Genomic DNA, 23463 nt, shown 5'->3' with positions numbered 1-23463 from the left:
GCCTGGTTAGGCGTGTGTAACACTGCTGACCACACATCACATTGCATTCTTTGAAATCAAATTGAGCTAGCAAAACTTGTAAAATGGCTAAAAAAAAAACTGCATAAAAAGCAGTAAAAAATAAATAGATGTGCTGCCGGGCACACAATGGGTGGATGAAACGCTCGTACATTGAGACAAGAATTGTACAACAAAGCATATTTTTAATAGGTTTGCGGTTTGTAAATCAAAAAGTTTGTACAATGGGGGGTTCGTAAGTGGAGGTCCCACTGTATTGAATTACAACTTTGGAACATCTTAAATATTTATTTTAAAGTTTTTAAAAGCTGTGTTAACTTTTTGACAACATTAAAAATAGCAGTCCGTATAAACTGTACAGGACAATCCAGACCGTACGCCTTCATCCCTAAAGATTATTTAAAAAACTTTTTTTTTTTTGTTCTTCCTGGGCCAAGATGACCATGCATTAAGTGCCATGTGAGCTCTAGATCAGGGGTGTCAAAGTCATTTTAGTTCAGGGGCCTCATGGAGGAAGATCATGGCATGATAACTTAGAAGTAAAGATAACTTCAGATTGTTTTCTTTGTTTAAAAATAGACCATTCCGAAAATGTATTTGTTTACACTTACATGTTCCAGTTAATAGTATTTTCTCTTAATTTGTCGTCATATATACTTTCTAATGTTCATCAGTCAAATAGGTGCAATAGATTCTGGCAAAGTTTTAAAATGCTCCCATTGGTGTTAATTTCAAGTCTATCAGAAGATGAAATGAATAATAATATTCAAACCAAATGACAGGATGTTATTAATGTAATGTACTCATGTTCCCCAACTGATGTTGGGGAACTTCCCCCAGGGATCAATAAAGTACTTTCTATTCTATTCTATTCTATTCTATTCTATGTTGTTTATTCTGTACATATGTAGCATCATCTACAACAAAACTTGTGAATGTGGACTTATTTCATGAATCACACATGAATTTAAAAGGGGATACATATTATTCCAGCATATTTATGTGCGCCCAAAAAATGTGTCCCCTGTCGACACACCACAGCCGCACCTTTAGCTCTGCTTCCTGAGAACACATCTCAACTCCTCCCGCCAGCCCAGATAAAGGCGGTGGATGAGCCATCTCACGTGTGGGTTTCCTGTGAGTTGCCAGGGGAAGCGTGGTGACACTTCCTGCAATTCAGCCTGCGTGTCACATCACACCTTGGCAGAATCTAAGGAAGAGGGGTGAATCCTCCCCGGGGTGCTTTGTCTCCATTCCTGTCTCACAACCTCAACAACCACCTTCAGTTGTCTCTCCACTAATACACCATTCCTGTCTCACAACCTCAACAACCCCCCCCCCCCCCCTCCTTCAGTTGTCTCTCCACTAATACACCATCCCTGTATCACAACCTCAACAACCCCCTTCAGTTGTCTCTCCACTTATACACCATCCCTGTACCACAACCTCAACAACCCCCTTCAGTTGTCTCTCCACTTATACACCATCCCTGTATCACAACCCCCTTCAGTTGTCTCTCCACTGATACACCATTCCGGTCTCACAACCTCAACAACCCCCTTCAGTTGTCTCTCCATTGGTACACCATCCCTGTCTCACAACCTCATCAACCACCTTCAGTTGTCTCTCCACTGATACACCATTACTGTCTCACAACCTCAACAACCCCCTTCAGTTGTTTCTCCGTTAATACTCCATCCCTATCGCACAACCTCAACAACCCCCTTCAGTTGTCTCTTCACTAATACTCCATCCCTGTCTCACAACCTCAACAACCCCCTTCAGTTGTCTCTCCACTAATACTCCATCCCTGTCTCACAACCTCAACAACCCCCTTCAGTTGTCTCTCCACTAATACACCATTCCTGTCTCACAACCTCAACAAACCCCTTCAGTTGTCCCTCCACTAATACACCATTACTGTCTCACAACCTCAACAACCCCCTTCAGTTGTCCCTCCACTAATACACCATTACTGTCTCACAACCTCAACAACCCCCTTCAGTTGTCCCTCCACTAATACACCATTACTGTCTCACAACCTCAACAACCCCCTTCAGTTGTCCCTCCACTAATACTCCATCCCTGTCTCACAACCTCAACAACCCCCTTCAGTTGTCTCTCCACTAATACTCCATCCCTGTCTCACAACCTCAACAACCCCCTTCAGTTGTCCCTCCACTAATACACCATTACTGTCTCACAACCTCAACAACCCCCTTCAGTTGTCCCTCCACTAATACACCATTACTGTCTCACAACCTCAACAACCCCCTTCAGTTGTCTCTCCACTAACACTCCATCCCTGTCTCACAACCTCTACAACCCCCTTCAGTTGTATCTCCACTAATACTCCATCCCTGTCTCACAACCTCAACAACCCCTTTCAGTTGTCCCTCCACTAATACACCATCCCTATCTCACAACCTCAGCAACCCCCTTCAGTTATCCCTCCACTGATACACCATTCCTGTCTCAAAAATTCAACAACCCCTTCAGTTGTCCCTCCACTGATACACCATTCCTGTCTCACAACCTCAACAACCCCTTCAGTTGTCCCTCCACTGATACACCATTTCTGTCTCACAACCTCAACGCCCCCTTCAGTTGTCTCTCCACTGATACACCATGCCTGTCTCACAACCTCAACAACCCCTTCAATTGTCCCTCCACTAATACACCATTCCTGTCTCACAACCTCAACAACCTTTTCAGTTGTACCTCCACTGATACACCATTCCTGTCTCACAACCTCAACAACCCCTTCAGTTGTTCCTCCACTGATACACCATCCCTAACTACAGTGCTGCTTGTGTTGTCAGCAAGGTGTGGTCAAGGCTGCCAGAAACCCAGCAGAGGAGGAAGAAGTGTCAGCGCGAGCCACACTTGTCATGGAGGAAAATCAGGCCCTGTCTAACTCCTTAAACAAATAACTATTTAGCCTAAACCCTGTGTCATCCACACTAACCCATCGTTTAAGGTTCCCCATCTTGGATAATTTTTTACACGGGTAATTGAATCTCCGGCTCTTGGCTTTGTGTGGACTCATCGATCGTTTACAAACTGAGTACGGAGAGGAAGTGACGTCAGAAAGACCGCGCCCCAAACAGGAAGTGATGTCAGAAAGAACGCGCAACAGCCAGCTTCATAACAACCGGTTTCGTGACTCTGAGGTAACCACTAGAAAGATGGAGGCGAGTCATCCAGACATGCCCGTGTTTCTCCTTCTTCTACATGTACATACGCTTGTGGAAATCACACATGAATACCTTAAGAGAAGGAAAGTATTTGGGATACAATACATCTCAGACGGCAACATAGCAATGTTGAGTTTTGGATAAGGCCTGGAAGAACGGCAGCCTGGTGGGATATGTTTGCCAACGAGTGTGTTGTGTCAGAGAAATGGCAAGAGAACTTTCGAGTGTCCAGGTCAGCTGTGATTCTACTTAGCCAAGAACTTGTGTATGATATCATGTGTGATACAAGCAGTCCCGCAGCGTGGTTACCTGTGTGTGGTATCATGTGCGATACGAGCAGTCCCACAGCGTGTTTTCTTGTGTGTGATATCATGTGCTATACAAGCAGTCCTGCAGCGTGTTTACTTGTTTATGATATAATGTGCGATACAAGCAGTCCTACAGCGTGTTTATTGTGTGTGATATCATGTGTAAAACAAACAGTCCCACAGCGTGTTTACTTGTGTGCGATATCATGTGCAATACAAGCAGTCCCACAGCGTGTTTACTTGTGTGCGATATCATGTGCAATGCAAGCAGTCCCGCAGTGTGTTTTACGTTTGTATTTGTGTGTGATATCATGTGCAATACAAGCAGTCCCACGGCGTGTTTATTGTGTGTGATATCATGTGTGATACAAGCAGTCTCTGCTGCATGCTAGTCTTAGCATATCTGGGTTCTTGAGCAGAAATATGGGGAAACAATGACAAAAGTACGCTTCATTCACTAAAGATCAGTTATAATAATACATAGTGTTGGATATAGAGAATATAATTTATTAAATCAAAATACTAAACGATTTGGTGCATTTGCAAACTAAAATGATGCACAAAGCAAACTATAACCTGCTCGCTACGAATGTACAACAATTCTTCTCAACAAAATAAAAATACAACCTTAGAGAAAAACATACCGGTAACCTAAAACATGTGTATGCACGCACAACACTTATAATGTGGAATTACATTATGGAATGGATTAAGCAAAGAAGTCAGACAATGTACTAATATGATCCGGTTTAAGAACTTTTCAAAATAAAAGTGTTTACAAAGTAAAGAAGAATTTTGAGAAGATATTCTTCATCTCAGTGTGTTAATCAGAACTGTCTTAAGGATCTAATACAATAACTTATGTGTTAATAAATCACTGATGTAAATTGTGTCCCATAAAGGAAACAGGAAGTGGTTAAAAGGGCTAGGTTTAAATCGCTTTGCTTCTTCCTACTCCTTTTCGGACATGTTGAAAAGAGAAAGGATGTATCATGTTGTCATTGTGTTCATGTTGAAACAAACAGTATCAGCCCATTCTGAAGTGAACACGCCTCTTTTATTATTTCTTCTCAGAAAAATGAGGAAAAAAAGAAGGAGTTAGCACTGTGGTGATAGCATGACATTTGGTGTTAGCTGCGAGCTAACTGATCAAAAGTGTACCGTATTTTCCGGACTATAAGGCGCACTTAAAATCCTTATTTTTTCTCAAAGCTCGACAGTGTGCCTTATAACCTGGTGCGCCTAATGTACGGAATACTTCTGGTTTTGCTTACAGACCTCGAAACTATTTTATTTGGTACATGGTGTAATGATAAGTGTGACCAGTAGATGGCAGTCAAACATAACAGATACGTGTAGACTGCACTACGATGGCAATATGACTCAAGTAAACAACACCAACATTTTATATGTTCCATTGACAATATAGAACATTACACACGGCGCTCCAAAATCTATCAAAAAGTTTTAGTTGTTATGTATGCTGGAAGGAGTTGACGGCACAGACACAAGGGGGCGATGTTGTTCTATGTATTTACTCTATATATTAATAAATATATATAATAACAAACAATAAGAATATAAACTAAACAAGAGAATGGAGTGTGACTAATCCAAAAGGGGTGTATGTGTGTGTGACTATGTGTGTAATTAATTGTTGTGTATTACCGTCATGTGTTGGGCGAGAGGAGGGACAAAGCAGAAGAAGGTCCGTGAGACAAGCGGTAGGTCCGTGGGGCTGAAAGAGGCGTCAAGAGGTCCGTGTGCAAAGCGGGGTCGAGGATCGAGGGAAGCAGTCCAAAGTCCAGGGAGAGTCGAGGCTCGATGATGGAGGACACGGGAAGCACTGCGGGAAACACAAAAGGGCATGAGACGCTGGATCAAGGAAGAAATGCGGAGGGAAGCCAGACACAGGATGCTTACAACGTAACAGGATTAAGTTCCGGCCAGGATCCTTGGGTCCACTAGTTTTAATACCGCTCGTCCTCATCAGTCCCAGGTGTGCTGATTGCTGATCGCACACAGCCTTCCCAGGCATGTGGGCGTGATGCGGCCAGCGCGAGCAGGGGTTAGTCTAGGCGCGCTGCCAACGGAGGTGCCGGCAGACGCAGCTGCCGGAGAAAAGCGGGTTCGAGCCTGCGCCGTGACATTAGTACGACTTTGGTAAGCTATGAAGCCGCACCGCTTGATGTGCTTCAACATACGAGTATTATTATGGTGTGTGCATAAGAAGACATATTATCTGGCGTTTTGTTTCACAATATTATGCAAAAGCAACTTTTCTTACCTTCTGGTACCTGCTGATCTGTATTTGGGATCTGCATAAATCCTGAAAATTTGCGCGTGTCCGCCTTTGTTGTCTGTGCCGACACCGTAGTCTATAAGCTTCTTCTTTTTCTCTTACCTTCTTGTAAGGACATTCATCATCCACTGTTGCCATTGCTAATATAAAGTAGTGTAAAGTTCTGACTTACGTATATCTGTCAGTAAACACTAAACATCAAAGCGCTAAAACATACCGGTGTGGTGAGTTTACATTATTCACCCAAGGAACTTTAGTTATTACAGTTCCGGTTGGACGGTTTTTCACAGGACACATTTCAGGTGTTGTTATTTAAGTAGAGTCTGAATGTCATTAAAACAGTTAGCTCCACCTTTTGACACTTCTTCCACACACATGTTTGCACGCTACTTCGCTACAACAAAGATGACGGGGAGAAGACGGTGCAGAAGGTGAGCCACGTAAATAAGACCACCCACAAAACGGCGCATCCAGAAGCGACTGTCAGAAAGCGGCTTAAAGATGATCTGTAAAACATCATCTATGCAACATTTTAAGCAAAGAACCACCATTTCATGTTATGTAGACCACAAGGAAGTGTTTTCAATTTAGAAAAAAAAAAAAAATATGACTCCTTTAATGCACCCTATAATCCGGCGCCTTATATATGATAAATTATCAAAAATAGACCATTCATCGGCAATGCGCCTTATAATACGGTATTTGTGAGGAGAAATGTTTCCTCTAAGATGTGTTCATAAATAATGGTCTAAGAGTATATTGGAGTTTTGAAAGTTTCCCAACACTCAGAGTGCTGCACAAACATCTCCTGCTCAGAGAACATTGGACATTTGACATGTGCTTCGCAGCTCACCCCGGCATGTGTCTGACGGAGTCGTGCATCAGGGTGGCCAGCACAGTCACAGCGGCCCTGGATCGCTCCGTGGACCCCTGCCAGGACTTCTACAACTTTGCCTGCGGGGGCTGGATGAAGAACAACCCCCTCCCCGAGGGCAAGTCCCGCTGGGGGCCCTTCAGCAACCTGTGGGAGCACAACATGCTGGTCATGAAGCGGTTGTTAGGTGAGCGTGCTACGCCACACCTTTCTACTCTCGCTGGTCCTTATTTGGTTTTGGTTTGTTCCTTCAACAGAGAACACAACCAGGAAAGGTCTGACTCAGGCTGAGGAAAAAGCTCAGAGATATTATCAGGCCTGTATGAACGAGAGCAAGATCCAGGAGTTAGGAGCCAAACCGTTACAGGAGCTCATCACGCAGGTATGGAACATCAAACATCTGTGCAGAACACAAATGATCTGTTCTAAAGTGAAATCCAATCTGGAGGTCAAATCATGGCATGATAACTTAAAAATAACTGTTTACACCAAGCACATTCTGAAAATGTACAAATTATGTTTGTTCTTTAATTAATAGTAGTGGTGTACGGTATACCAGTATTAGTATCGTACCACGATACTAATGAACAGCGTTACTGTAACGCCGTTAGTTTCGGCGGTAACTAGTAATCTAACGCGTTATTTTTTATATTCAGTAACTCAGTTACCGTTACTACATGATGCGTTACTGCGTTATTTTACGTTATTTTTTTATGTAGTATCGGCTAGAAACAGAAGATCTGAGTGTGTTTCATTGAAGCGCTGCGGTGTCGTGCAGAGAAGAGAAGTGCTTTGTGTGGGTGGGGGCGGGGGGGTGGCGGGACTTTTGGGGAGACGTTCCTCCAGGGCCTATGTACTTCGGGGCTAACAACCTTCACTTTACCCGGCAGTGGGTCTTTACAGCCCCGGACTCGAGGGTGAATGACGAGGCCGGCGGTTTGTTGCAACTTTGTGACTTTATTGGTGTCTTGCACGCAGCCATCCACCAAGCTAGAGCACCTGCACGCAGTCACTGTTGCCGCTCGCTCACTTCTCTCGCCCACTCACTCACTGACGTCACTCACCTCACATGCTGTCTGATTGATTGATTGATTGATTGATTGAAACTTTTATTAGTAGATTGCACAGTGAAGTACATATTCCGTACAATTGACCACTAAATCGTAACACCCGAATAAGTTTTTCAACTTGTTTAAGTCGGGGTCCACTTAAATTAATTCACGATACAGATATATACTATTTTCATAATACAGTCATCACACAAGATAATCATCAGAGTATATACATTGAATTATTTACATTATTTACAATCCGGGGTGTGGGATATGGAGGAGGGGGGGGGTTATGTCATATCTTAAAGGGCCACACACACACACACACATACGCTACTCTCATAACAACTAACAAGACAGCATGGCGAAGCCAGAATTCGAGTTTCTTAACATTCTCACTACTTTTCTTTTGTCGAGCACAAAGAAAAGAACATTTTAGTTCAATTTAAGTTGTGTCTTGGATCAAAGATCCCATCTACTTAAAGTTAAAGTTCCAATGATTGTCACACACACACTAGGTGTGGCGTAATTGTTCTCTGCATTTGACCCATCACCCTTGATCACCCTCTGGGAGGTGAGGGGAGCAGTGAGCAGCATCAGTGACCGCGCCCGGGAATACTGCCCAAAACAGCAATTCAAATCTGCTGAAACAGCTACAAAAGCAACATGCTTCGACAAAGCTAGTAAAGAGAGACACAGACTCCGATGCCACTTCAGCTCCACCTAATGATTTTAACAGAGGCACTGCTAGCCAGGACAACATTTATAGAGCCATTGCAGTGTATGTGATAGAAGACATGCAGGCTATTTCTACAGTGGAGTCACCTGCTCTCAGGCAGCTAATTAGCATGATTCCGGCGTCAAACAGCAAATGGCACGGAAAACATGTTCCAAGTACCTGGACAGTGAGTACATAAACATGGAAAGCGAGCTAAAGAAAACACTCCAAACTCTGCCTCTGCTCATCATTCATCATTGAAGGTACACACTTTATGTCAAGTCTCTTATATACTCTTTCATTCTAGAGTGTTTGATTATCACATCACTCTAAATGTATAGACTATAAAGTTCACAAACATAAAGAGGGATCCTAGTGGGCCAGGGCAATCTTTCCTTATCTCTAAACTAAAACTGGGGAAATGTGTAGAGTGTTCTGGGCTTCAGTACAGTGTTGATCTCATGAAGACATGATTTTATTTCCGAATTCCTTGAGAGAAAAAAAATGCCTGGTTAGCTTTGTGTATGTCATGTGTGCCTTCCTTGGGTGAAGCCAGGTTTACAGCTATGTTGTTATTATGCTGTTTGTTACTTATGTATGTTATGTTGCAGCTATTTAAAATAGTTTTGTCAAATTGTTCTGGCCTGAAATAAATTGGCCCTTTGAAACATATCTTTGTCTTTGTGTGTTGTATGTAGACCACATTGCTTAGCAGAGTTCAGTGATGCAAATGCATGTCAAGTTGATCAACACATTGTATTATTCTCCAGTGCAATAACAGTACTGAAATGAAGGCTAAAAGGGCATTAATGGGAGCCTTAAAAAAAAAAAAAAAAAAAGTAACTAAAAAGTTACTTTTCACAGTAACGCATTACTTTTTGGTGTAAGTAACTGAGTTAGTAACTGAGTTACTTTTGAAATAAAGTAACTAGTAACTGTAACTAGTTACTGTTTTTCAGTAACTAACCCAACACTGCTAATGAATCATATTCGGTACTATACCGCCTCTAAAAAGGACCGGTCCCTCATCCCCCTCCCCCCGTCTTCGTCACGTCGTGTCATTGCTGGTTTACGAGGAGACGAGCATGTTCTGCGGCACATACACACGGAGTACTTACAAGCAGACACAGTGTGTATACAGAAAAGGGAGAACGGATGCATTTTGGCCTAAAAACTAACGATAAAGGTTAAGTTATAACACTGAAACGCCCTCAGGAAGAGGTGCTTTAAGACATGGCTAGCTATGTAGCAGCTAGCATCCATCCGCAGTCTGCAGTGTTTTAGCTACTTCTAAATCTTTAATCCTCGCCTCCATGGCGACAAATAAAGTAAGGACGAGGAATAGCTAATTATGCTTCACTACACACCTTATCTCACCGGCGTCAAAATGTAAACAAATGATACCAACTACAGGAGCGTATCTAGTCGATACTACTATGATTACATGAATATTTTTTGGCATCACATCTTATTTCGTTTAAAAAAAATTATATTATGTTTATAAACTCAGGAAATACGTCACTGGACACATGAGGACTTTGAATATGACCAATGTAACTACTGTTACTACTTGGTATCAAATCGATACCTACATTTGTGGTATCATCCAAAACTAATGTAAAGTATCAAACAACAGAAGAATAAGTGATTATTACATTTTAACAGAAGTGTAGATAGAACATGTTAAAACAGAAAATAAGCAGATATTAACAGTAAATAAACAAGTTGATTAATAATCCATTTTTACAGTTTGTCCCTCATAATGTGTACAAAATAATAGAATGATAAATGACACAATATGTTACTGCATACGTCAGCAGACTAATCAAGAGTCTTTGTTTGTTTACTTACTACTAAAAGACAAGTTGTCTATTATGTTCACTATTTTTATTTAAGGACTAAATTGCAATAACAAACATATGTTTAATGTACCCTAAGATTTTTTGTTTAAATAAAGACAATAATTACATTTTTTGTGGTCCTCTTTATTTAGAAAAATATCGAAATACATTTTGGTACCCGTACCAAAATGTTGGTATCGGGACAACTCAAATTAATAGTATTATATCTTTAGTTGTAATTAATTATTGATACTTTTTGAATAAATTATGTAATAATGTTCATCAGTCAGAAGAGTTGTAAAATACTCCCTTTGGTGTTCACTTTTAATCTATCAAAAGATTAAATGAATAATTATTAGGGCTGTGAATCTTTGGGCACCACTCAATTCGAATCGATTCTAGGGGGTAACTATTCGATTCAGAATCGATTCCCGATTCAAAATCAATACTTTTTTAATGACATTGGGTGCCAGTTCTATGATTGACTACATTGCCCCATTAAATAGATAAACAGCGCTGATATTTTTTTTATGTTAATTAAAAAAAAAAAACGTTTTTTGTTGAATAAAATGCTTTCCAAACATTTAATAAAGTCAAATACAAATAAGACAACAAGAGAAGTATCCAACACTTCTCTTTTCTAAAGTACTATACTTTTCTAAAGTACTGATCTATATCTGTACAGCAGATATAGATCATCTACATCAACGTGATGATTTGTCTAAATGGCTGGACAGGACAGTTTAAAAAATATAAAAATCGATTTTTGAATCGATTAAGAATGGTTACAAATAAGAATTGCGATTAATCTGAAAATCTTTTTTTTTTCTGACACCCCTAATAATAATATTAAAATCAAATGACATGATGTTATTAATGTAATGTGCTCATGTTCTCCAACGGATGTGCTAACATCATGTGTGTACATATGTAGCATCATCTACAACACAACTTGTGAATGTGGACTCATTTCATGAATCACACATGAAGTTAGAAGGGGATACATATTATTTCAGCATATTTATGTGCGCCCACAAAATGTGTCCCCAGTCATAAGTACAACATGAATGTAGACATGATCAAAAGCATTTATTTGTGTGTAAATGTCACAGGTTACATTAGCAACAGCATCTTTGACAACGTACATTTTGTATTCTATCACTAACAAGCAGTGTAAGGACGTCTTGTCCTAACGCGGAAGAGTTGCCTTTATTTTATTACATAGCTCCGCCCCCCTCTGAAGTCATGTGCAGGGGATATAAATGATTGCAATGGTGACCTCCAGTGGACACATTTAGAAGAGCACTTTCATTCAAAGATTTAAGCTCCTTTTTATACTTAGCAAACAAATAGGTCTGCATGGTGGTGAAATATGCGCTCCTCCCCAGCGCACGATCTGCGGCATCTTTCATTAGCAGCAAAAGCATTGCCATTGTGTGTGTGTGTGTGTGTGTGTGTGTGTGTGTGTGTGTGTGTGTGTGTGTGTGTGTGTGTGTGTGTGTGTGTGTGTGTGTGTGTGTGTGTGTGTGTGTGTGTGTGTGTGTGTGTGTGTGTTTGTGTGTGTGTACGCACACAGTATTTTGAAATGTCTATATATTGCTTATTTTGCTATATGTCTGTCTGTCTGTCTGTCTGTCTGTCTTATCTCTATCTATCTATATATCTATATCTATCTATCTATGTATATATCTATCTATCTATATATATCTCTATTTATCTATGTATCTATATATATCTATCCATCTATCTATCTATCTATGATATTAATGTAACAATAGACAATAGAAGTAAGGGAACTTAAGAACAAATAAGCCACCCTAAGAGTGCTCTGGAGCACTCGTAGATTTTGTTTTTACTTACGAACAAATCCCAGCTAAGAAAATATTGGTGAATACAAAAATCTCCTTGCAAACTTCGTAAGTGGGCCTAAGAACAAAATTTGTTCTTAAGAACGGTTGCTGAATGGGGCCCAAAGGAAGTTGACCGGATTCCGTAAATGAACTACTACTACAAAATAAAATAAAAGTAGCCACCATAGATATGATCGCCACACCTTAAAAATTTGTGTTTTTTACATGAAAATAAGTAATACTATGAATATATGTATATAGTGTCAGGCTTGGTCAAAAGGATAGGACTCAGATGCAGAGTAGGGAATATATCGGCAGGCTTTTATTTTGAAAGCTTCCTTTCACCTCCAGAATCAGGGCAATTCAAAATCTACAATAACTTAACTAGTCGGCGAAAAAGGTTCCCAAAAAAAAGGAACAACCGAAAATCACTCCGACAGGAGGAAAACACAAAAAACAATGACGAACTATAATTGGCGACGTATATTCTATGAAACTTATATAAACACAAAACGCTCCAACAGTAGGAAGAAACAATGGCTATGAAAATTCTACACTTTCTCTAATCTAATAAATGTTAACAAAAAATGTCACTCAAAAATTTGAGGAAAGAAAGAACTATAAGAAAAACTGAAATCTAACCACTTCGGCTGTAAAACTAAATAACACAAAATCACTGCTGAGGGCACAAATACTCGAGACAATCTGGCACAGAACAAGGGGAGGCGTGGGCTTATAAAACACATGAGGGTAATGGGAAACAGGTGGAAACAATCAGGGGTCAGGGATGACGTCAGACTGATGACACAAATGGAAGGGCAAGTGATCTGACACGAGAGGAGTTACTTTTCAAAATAAAACATGCAATTCACAAGACAGAAAAAACCAAGACAAGGAATCCCTCACCGCAGTGTGACATATAGTGTGTAATATATTTGGGAGGGTTGTAATATTTTAATGACTGTTAAGTAAAGGAGACACTGACGTCAGCGTGGATCTACGTTAGATTTATTTTTCAACTCTTTTACGTAAACAACTTACACAATGTACGTAACATGTAAGTCAATAGTGTCAATTCCAGTCCTTGAACAATTGCTATTTCTTTGGAATCAAAATATATATTCATATATTAAATACAGCCTATATCTGCGCACTATTGACTAATGATGCATTGAAAATTTGGTTGTGGAAAAAAGATTTTGCTCACCCAAACCGAATGTTGTGATGACATATGAAGAATATATAGTGTAGTGGAAGTGGCATTACCCTCTCCAAAAGTATCAAAATGTATCTTTTGAAAAAGCACGTTCTTTCTGGTACTTGGTGAAACAAGTTTGAGAACCACTGTTCTAGACCACAATAAAGTGTTTTAAATATAGATGAAATTAAATCATAGGTCCTCTTGAACATGATCAGTTAACCAATAATGTTGTTATCATTTATAAGTACTACTTGTTGGACCTGAAAAAAAATATTTGATTACGCTCTGCAAACAAGGTGTGACTCCTGAGTAGAATCAGTGTTTAAAGTCTAAAACGGTGCCTCTTCCAGATAGGAGGATGGGCCCTGACCGGGTCCTGGGACAAAGACAACTTCCAGGAAGTCCTCCGATCGGTGTCGGCAAACTACCGCACCTCGCCCTTCTTCACCGTGTACGTCAGCACCGACTCCAAGAACTCGTCCAGTAACATCATCCAGGTCAGGTGGTCCATCTTAGCCACTCTCGCTTGTTTGTACAAGCGGGCAGTGAAGCCGACACTGTGTTGTTCTCTGCATTGGTGTCTCAGCAGCATCCGACCAACTAAAAAGTCACATGGTCTTTCTTTTGCGGCTGTAGGTGGATCAGTCCAGTCTGGGTCTCCCTTCACGGGATTACTACCTCAACAAAACCGCCAATGAAAAGGTGCTCTAATATTACGCACATGAATGAATGAGTCAGTATTTATACTTCAAAGAAAACTGGGTTTTTGTAGCACTGGTATGAGTAGATATTTGCATGTTTGTGTCTTCAAACCAGGAGAATCTCTCTCAGTACCTTTAACAGTAGAATTAACTGAAAACAGTGAGCCCTCTTTTCAGTCATTCACTATCTTTGTATCGGTAGGTGGAGAGCAGGGCGTCACACAGGAAGTACACCTCCTTACTCGCCAGTAGTAAGTGCCACAAAGTGACAATTAAGAGGAAACAATAAGAATATAAAGCCAAGTGTCCCGTTGTGGTAATATTTCACCTTCAAATTGCTGGGATGTTACTGATGTCACGTCCAGCTCACGTCCCACCCATAATATATGCGTGGTGGTCGAGCTAGCTCTGTTGTCAATGGGTACTAGACGCCATTTAGCTTTTCTCAAAGAAAAAACGCCCTTTGCTTGTGTTGTCTTCGGCTGTACGAATCGTTCAAATCGTGAAAAAGCATAAACGTTTCTTCAGAGTTCCTCGAGAGGTAATCAAAAAGGGAGGAAGAGTGCAAGATTTTATTAAAGACGACGAGAAAAGTAGTTCACTCTCTAGTCCAAGGGAGTTTGCAGTGATCACTTTGTTAAAGGTTTGTTTGATATTATTTTAACGTTTATTATTTCCCATTTAAGTATTATCTTGATATTATTTGTATTTCTTAAACACGTTTGTTACAAAAGTTTAGAAAAGCACCAACTTAGGCGAGTCTAAATAAAATAAATCAAATGTGAGCAAAACCTAAAAGAGGTACCAAAGACAACAATCATAAATGAATATTTCAGCACATACACAATGTTGACATCTATAGTTATATTTTGATAAACAATCATAAATTAATCTTTCAGCACGTACACAATGTTGACATCTATAGTTATATTTTGATAAACAATCATAAATGTATCTTTCAGCACATACACAATGTTGACATCTGTAGTTATATTTTGATATATAATCATAAATGAATCTTTTAGCACATACACAATGTTGACATCTATAGTTATCCATCCATCCATCCATTTTCTACCGCTTATTCCCTTCGGGGCCGCGGGGGGCGCTGGAGCCTATCTCAGCTACAATCGGGCGGGAGGCGGGGTACACCCTGGACAAGTCGCCACCTCATCACAGGGCCAACACATATAGACAAACAATATTCACACTCACATTCACACACTAGGGCCAATTTAGTGTTGCCAATCAACCTATCCCCAGGTGCATGTCTTTGGAGGTGGGAGGAAGCCGGAGTACCCGGAGGGAACCCACGCAGTCACGGGGAGAACATGCAAACTCCAAACAGAAAGATCCCGAGGCCGGGATTGAACTCACGACTACTCAGGACCTTCGTATTGTGAGGCAGACGCACTAACCCCTCTTCCACCGTGCTGCCCATCTATAGTAGTGTTTTTATAAAAATATTTTAAAAAATAAAAATAAATATATATATATATATATATATCTATAGTTATATTTTTATAAAACACTACTCGTAAACAACGTGTGCAACAACAACAACAAACATGGCAGTAGACACAAAGTTAAATCATAAAATACAACCTTACCCTTACAAAAACGATACATATTTATCCAGGAGAGTCTTAATACCAATGTCTTTGACCCACACACACACGAAGAAGTTGTAGACCTCCATGCTTTTACAACATGCTTTTGTCGTGTAGAATGATGTCTGGAGCACAATAGTTCCATATGTCTGGGAACGTGCCCAACAAATAATCCTTGATATCACTCGACAAATCTTTTTTTTTCTCATATCTGCTTTTTGCAGGAAGATTTAAGCCTCTTTTGTTCTCAGTTTGCGCGCTGCTTGCTGTACAACAGCCATCTTGGATTGGGTGACCACCACTGCTTTTCTCTTCCTGGAAGAAGTTACGTGACGGAATACAAACAATAGGATGGGCAATATGAGCCAATCAATACACACACGGACTAACAAGCGAGCGAGAATGTCGTGATTGGCAACAAAAAAAAGACAAACCGACCTTTTCTAACCGGGAAAAAATTTACTTTTAAGATGTTCAATATTTATTTAAGTAACATTTTTGCTTACAGCGATGAGAGTCCATTTTTTTCTTGTTTATTTATTTACAATAACTCAGTTATTTACCTTACAGTTACAGTACAATAGTAAACAATTCTACTGTAATAAGAAATACAAGTATGTATTCTTTTAAATGGTCACTTGCGTTATTAACATGATTATATCTTATGATTACATTACATTATAAACACTGTATGGTTTTTATCAATTATCCATTCAGTTTAAGAGCAGGTGGTGTCTAAAGTGCAGCCCGGGGGCAATTTGTGGACCGCAGCTAATTTTTTATTGCCCGGTGACACATTCTAAAGACAAAATAAACAGGTCCAGTATGAAACATTACACAAAAATCTGAAAAATAAATGGACCTGGCACTAATTCACCTAAAATTGGGATCTGAAAACCCAAAAAAGCCATACTATATATTAGGGATGTGGATTATTGGGCATCTAACGATTCGATCCGATTCCGATTTCTAGAGTGACGATTTAATTCTAAGTCAATGAGTTATTTATGAAACTTTTTCAAAACAGGGTTAGAGGTTAGAGATGCTCCTTCTGTTTGCATGGAGTCGACCTAAAAACACATTTTTACAAATGGATTCTTAGAAATCGATTTTTGAACATTTTAAATCGACTCAGAATCAGGATAAAATAACAATCGCTATTCGGACGTGAATCCATTTTTTGTGCATAGTCCTGTCATGTACACATTTCTTTCAAAATATGCTACCTTTTCCAATGTGCTAAAGCCCTTAAAAAGTTGTACTTGTCTCAATAATATTAGTAAAGAATAATACAATTGTTTAACCAACACTCATTTGCATTATTAGGTACGGCACAACGCTGAGATGTGGATGTTTTGTTCAGATAATTTAGCATATATTGATCTACAAAACCCAAAACCAGTGAAGTTGGCACATTGTGTAAATGGTAAATAAAAACAGAATACAATGATTTGCAAATCCTTTTCAACTTATATTCAATTGAATAGACTGTAAAGACAAGATATTTAATGTTAGAACTGGGAGACTTAATTTTTATTTGCAAATAATCATTAACTTAGATTTTAATGGCAGCAACACTTTGCAAAAAAGTTGGCACTGGGGCATTTTTACCACTGTGTTACATGGCCTTTCCTTTTAACAACACTCAGTAAACGTTTGGGAACTGAGGAGACCAATTTTTTAAGCTTTTCAGGCGGAATTATCTCCCATTCTTGCTTGATGTACAGCTTAAGTTGTTCAACAGTCAGGGGTCTCCGTTGTGGTAATTTAGGCTTCATATTGCGCCACACATTTTCAATGGGAGACAGGTCTGGACTACAGTCTAGTACCCGCTAGTGGTGTGGAAAAAAATCGATTCGAATTCGAATCGCGATTCTCACGTTGTGCGATTCAGAATCGATTCTCATTTTTAAAAAAATCTATGTTTTTTTTTTTTATTTATAATTTTTTTATTTACGGTAATTTAAAATTATTATTTTTTTTTTTTTTTTTTAATGAATCAATCCAACAAAGCAATACCATAACAATGCAATCCAATTCCAAAACCAAACCCGACCCAGCAACACTCAGAACTGCAATAAACATAGCAATTGAGAGGAGACACAAACACGACACAGAACAAACCAAAAGTAGTGAAACAAAAATTAATATTATCAACAACAGTATCAATATTACAATTTCAACATAGCAGTGATTAAAAATCCCTCATTGACATTATCATTAGACATTTATAAATAAAAAAAAATGAACAAAAGTGTCACAGTGGCTTACACTTGCATCGCATCTCATAAGCTTGACAACACACTGTGTCCAATATTTTCACAAAGATAAAATAAGTCATATTTTTGGTTCATTTAATAGTTAAAACAAATTTACATTACTGCAATCAGTTGATAAAACATTGTCCTTTACAATTATAAAAGCTTTTTACAAAAATCTACTACTCTGCTTGCATGTCAGTAAACTGGGGTAGATCCTGCTGAAATCCTATGTATTGAATGAATAGACAATCGTTTTGATTCGGGAAAATATCGTTTTTGAGTCGAGAATCGTGTTGAATCGAAAAAATCGATTTTGAATCTAATCGTGACCCCAAGAATCGATATTGAATCGAATCGTGGGACACCCAAAGATTCGCAGCCCTAGTACCCGCACTCTTTTACTATGAAGCCTTGCTGTTTAACAGGTGGCTTGGCATTGTCTTGCTGGAATAAGCAGGGGCGTCCATGATAACGTTGCTTGGATGGCAACATATGTTGCTCCAAAAGCTGTATGTACCTTTCAGCATTTATGGTGCCTTCACAGATGTGTACGTTACCCATGCCTTGGGCACTAATACACCCCCATACCATCACAGATGTTGGATTTTGAACTTTGCTCCTATAACAGTCCAGATGGTTCTTTTCCTCTTTGTTCCGGAGGACATGACGTCCACAGTTTCCAAAAAAAATTTGAAATGTGGACTCGTCAGACCACAGAACACTTTTACACTTTGCATCAGTACATCTTAGATGAGCTCGGGCCAGCGAAGCCGGCGGCGTTTATGGGTGTTGTTGATAAATGGTAAATGGGTTATACTTGTATAGCGCTTTTCTACCTTCAAGGTACTCATAGCGCTTTGACACTATTTCCACATTCACCCATTCACACACTGATGGCGGGCGCTGCAATGCAAGGCCCTAACCACGACCCATCAGGAGCAAGGGTGAAGTGTCTTGCTCAAGGACACAACGAACGTGACTAGGTCCGTTTAATGTTAGAACTGAGAGACTTAATTTTTATTGGCAAATAATCATTAGGGTGAATCAATTCCTGGTGGGGATTGAACCAGGAACCATTAGGTTGTTGGCACGGCCACTCTCCCAACTGCGCCACGCCATCCAAATGGCTTTGGCTTTGCATATTAGAGTTTTAATTTGCACTTACAGATGTAACAACGAACTGTAGATACAGACAGTGGTTTTCTGAAGTGTTCCTGAGCCCATGTGGTGATATCCTTTACAGACTGTTGTCGGTTTTTGATGCAGTACCGCCTGAGAGATCAAAGGTCCGTAATATCATCGCTTACGTGCAGGGATTTCTCCAGATTCTCTGAACCTTTTGATGATATTACGGACCGTCGATGTTGAAATCCCTAAATTCCTTGCAATAGCTGGTTGAGAAATGTTGTTCTTAAACTGTTCGACAATTTGCTCAGGAATTTGTTCACAAAGTGGGGACCCTTGTCCCATCCTTGTTTGTGAATGACTGAGCATTTCATGGAAGCTGCTTTTATACCCAATCATGGCACCCGCTTGTTCACCTGTGGGATGTTCCAAATAAGTGTTTGATGAGAATTCCTCAACTTTTTCAGGTTTTTTTGCCACTTGTGCCATCTTTTTTGAAAAATGTTGCAGGCATCAAATTCCAAATTAGCTAATATTTGCAAAAAATAACTAAGTTTTCCAGTTCGAACGTTAAGTATCTTGTCTTTGCAGTCTCTTCAATTGAATATAGGTTGTGTTATTGTGTTATTTGCCAAAATCGTGCAGCCCAGGCAGAAATGCTGATCCAGCTCCACTCATGCACATCAATAGAGTGTGCAGGTGTACCTAATGATGTGGCCACCATATCTATATTCTGTATTGTTTAGAAGTATGATGCATTTATGCATTCTTAAAATTAGTTTATCATAATCAATGCTTAAATCAATAATATTTGCAAGTGTTTGCAACACTTTTTGATGATAGATGGCTCAGAGGGGGAAAAAATGCAAAGAAAAACAAAGACAAACATTCTTTCGTGGGGCTGGGGGGCGGGGGATTCACGGGAGATTTGTTTGCATAGTTTCGGATTACCTTGCTAATTGTTTTTTACCACACGCAAATCTCTTTGCAGTACCTAACGGCATACCTGAACTTCCTGGTGGAACTAGGCGTCCTCCTGGGGGGCTCAGAGGAGACGTCTCGGGTGCTCATGGGGGAGATTGTGGACTTTGAAACGACCCTAGCCAACATCACGGTTCCCCAGGAGGAGAGGCGGGACGAGGAGCTCATCTACCACAAGATGGAGGCCAAAGACTTGAAGGCCAGTGTCTCCAGGGCCCAAGGAAAAGTGAGGCGTGTTCCTTGTGTTGATTTATGGGTGCTTGGCTGCAGACTTTGGCCCCGGCAGTGGACTGGATGCCCTATCTCAGCGAGGTGTTTGCGCCGGTGCCGCTCACCGAGTCGGAGCCGCTGGTCGTCTACGCCATAGAATACCTCCAGAAAGTGTCGGAACTCATCCAAAACACCAATAAAAGGTTGGTTTCTGCAGGCGCTGTCAAGTACGTTCTCACACTACACCAAAAGAGTTCACAAAATAGAAGATAAAAATAAAAAAAATACTAAAAACTACTGAAAGTATCTGTCAATGCAGCTGGTTAATAAGGGTGTCCATTTTCAGATGAAATCTGATTCTTAGTTGTAACAATTCTTCATTGATTAAACAAAATTAATATTGTTTTTTTTTGTTTGGTTTAGTTCAATCTGTCCTGTGCAGCCACTCAGACAAATCATCATGGTGATGTACATGATCTATATCTGATTGACTTTAGAAAGAGAAGTGTTTGATACTTCTCTTGTTGTCTTATTTGTATTTGACATTCTTAAATGTTTGGCTTGAATTGTATTCAACAAAACCAGCTTTCTTTTAAGTAATATAGACATTTATCAGAGCTGTTTATTTTATGGAGGAATGTAGTTCATCATAGAACTGGCACCCAATGTTATTAAAAAGTATTGATTTTCAATTGAGAATCGATTCTGAATGGAATCGTCACCCCCAAGAATCGAATAAAATCGTGTGGTGCCAAAAGATCCACAGCCCTAATAGTTGATGTTACTTAAAAAGATATCCTAAATTAACATTTGTATATGTATAAATTAGCAGGCCTTTAAGATAGAAATAAATATTTTATTTTGAAAAGAAGTATTATTCTACTTGCAATTCTTAAATGAAGCATCCTCGGGATGTTGCAGAATCTTTAAATATGATTTTCTGTGTATCCTTCATTAAATAGCTGTTTTCTCAATTTTAACATGTTTTAACTTGAGTAGACAAAATATATCATGGTAAAATTTAGATTATGATGTAAAGTGAATGACTAAAAAAAAGGAAATAGCTCATAAAACTAGAAATAACATCTTGAATCTTGGCAAGTGGCAAATAATTTGCAGTGCACAAAACTAAAAAAAAAGAGCGTCAAGAAGGCGATGCCTAAAAATGTTTGTCTTTTCAGCCTTCTCAACAACTACATGATCATGAAGGTGGTCAGGAAGATGGTGTCCAACTTGGACCAGAGGTTCCAGGATACAGAGCAGCGCTTCCTAGAGGTCATGTATGGGACTAAAAAGGTAATGGATCATTGAATGTATGGGAGTAAAAAGGTAATGGATCATTGAATATATGGGACTAAAAAGGTAGTGGATCATTGAATGTATGGGACTAAAAAGTTAATGGATCATTGAATGTATGGGACTAAAAAGGTAATGGATCATTGACTGTATGGGACTAAAAAGGTAATGGATCATTGAATGTACGGGACTAAAAAGGTAATGGATCATTGAATGTACGGGACTAAAAAGGTAATGGGTTATTGAATGTATGGGACTAAAAAGGTAATGGATCATTGAATGTATGGGACTAAGAAGGTAATGGATCATTGAATGTATGGGACTAAAAAGGTAATGGATCATTGAATGTAGGGGACTAAAAAGGTAATGGATCATTGAATGTACGGGACTAAAAAGATAATGGATCATTGAATGTACGGGACTAAAAAGGTAATGGATCTTTGAATGTATGGGACTAAAAAGGTAATGGATCATTGAATGTATGGGACTAAAAAGGTAATGGATCATTGAATATATGGGACTAAAAAGGTAATGGATCATTGAATGTACGGGACTAAAATGGTAATGGATCATTGAATGTACGGGACTAAAAAGGTAATGGGTTATTGAATGTATGGGACTAAAAAGGTAATGGATCATTGAATGTATGGGACTAAGAAGGTAATGGATCATTGAATGTATGGGACTAAAAAGGTAATGGATCATTGAATGTAGGGGACTAAAAAGGTAATGGATCATTGAATGTACAGGACTAAAAAGATAATGGATCATTGAATGTACGGGACTAAAAAGGTAATGGATCTTTGAATGTATGGGACTAAAAAGGTAATGGATCATTGAATGTATGGGACTAAAAAGGTAATGGATCATTGAATATATGGGACTAAAAAGGTAATGGATCATTGAATGTACGGGACTAAAAAGGTAATGGATCTTTGAATGTATGGGACTAAAAAGGTAATGGATCTTTGAATGTATGGGACTAAAAAGGTAATGGATCATTGAATGTACGGGACTTAAAAGGTAATGGATCATTGAATGTACGGGACTAAAAAGGTAGTGCATCATTGAATGTACGGGACTAAAAAGGTAATGGATCTTTGAATGTATGGGACTAAAAAGGTAATGGATCATTGAATGTATGGGACTAAAAAGGTAATGGATCATTGAATGTATGGGACTAAAAAGGTAATGGATCATTGAATGTATGGGACTAAAAATGTAGTGGATCATTGAATGTACGGGACTAAAAAGGTAATGGATCTTTGAATGTATGGGACTAAAAAGGTAATGGATCATTGAATGTATGGGACTAAAAATGTAATGGATCATTGAATGTACGGGACTAAAAAGATAATGGATCATTGAATGTACGGGACTAAAAAGGTAATGGATCTTTGAATGTATGGGACTAAAAAGGTAATGGATCATTGAATGTATGGGACTAAAAAGGTAATGGATCATTGAATATATGGGACTAAAAAGGTAATGGATCATTGAATGTACGGGACTAAAAAGGTATTGGATCTTTGAATGTACGGGACTAAAAAGGTAATGGATCTTTGAATGTATGGGACTAAAAAGGTAATGGATCATTGATTGTATGGGACTAAAAATGTAATGGATCATTGAATGTATGGGACTAAAAAGGTAAGGGATCATTGAATGTAGGGGACTAAAAAGGTAATGGATCATTGAATGTACGGGACTAAAAAGATAATGGATCATTGAATGTACGGGACTAAAAAGGTAATGGATCTTTGAATGTATGGGACTAAAAAGGTAATGGATCATTGAATGTATGGGACTAAAAAGGTAATGGATCATTGAATATATGGGACTAAAAAGGTAATGGATCATTGAATGTACGGGACTAAAAAGGTAATGGATCTTTGAATGTATGGGACTAAAAAGGTAA

At 39.2% G+C, this 23463-nt stretch overlaps 1 protein-coding gene across 1 annotated transcript in view; it reads left to right on the top strand.

Moving 5' to 3' along the window:
• Positions 1-23463, top strand: part of ece1 (endothelin converting enzyme 1) — a 55090-nt gene that overhangs the window by 8960 nt on the left and 22667 nt on the right. Inside the window, exons 3-9 of the mRNA XM_062038000.1 lie at positions 6674-6886; positions 6957-7081; positions 13712-13858; positions 13998-14063; positions 20050-20238; positions 20310-20452; positions 21431-21545. Of these exons, the coding sequence (XP_061893984.1) occupies positions 6674-6886; positions 6957-7081; positions 13712-13858; positions 13998-14063; positions 20050-20238; positions 20310-20452; positions 21431-21545 (998 nt within the window). The remainder of the gene's footprint in view (positions 1-6673; positions 6887-6956; positions 7082-13711; positions 13859-13997; positions 14064-20049; positions 20239-20309; positions 20453-21430; positions 21546-23463) is intronic.

The sequence above is a fragment of the Entelurus aequoreus genome, linkage group LG26, assembly GCF_033978785.1.
Source record: "Entelurus aequoreus isolate RoL-2023_Sb linkage group LG26, RoL_Eaeq_v1.1, whole genome shotgun sequence".
NCBI lineage: Eukaryota > Metazoa > Chordata > Actinopteri > Syngnathiformes > Syngnathidae > Entelurus > Entelurus aequoreus.
The sequence above is the reverse complement of the archived record's forward strand: the minus strand, read 5'-3'. Positions and strand labels throughout refer to the sequence as shown.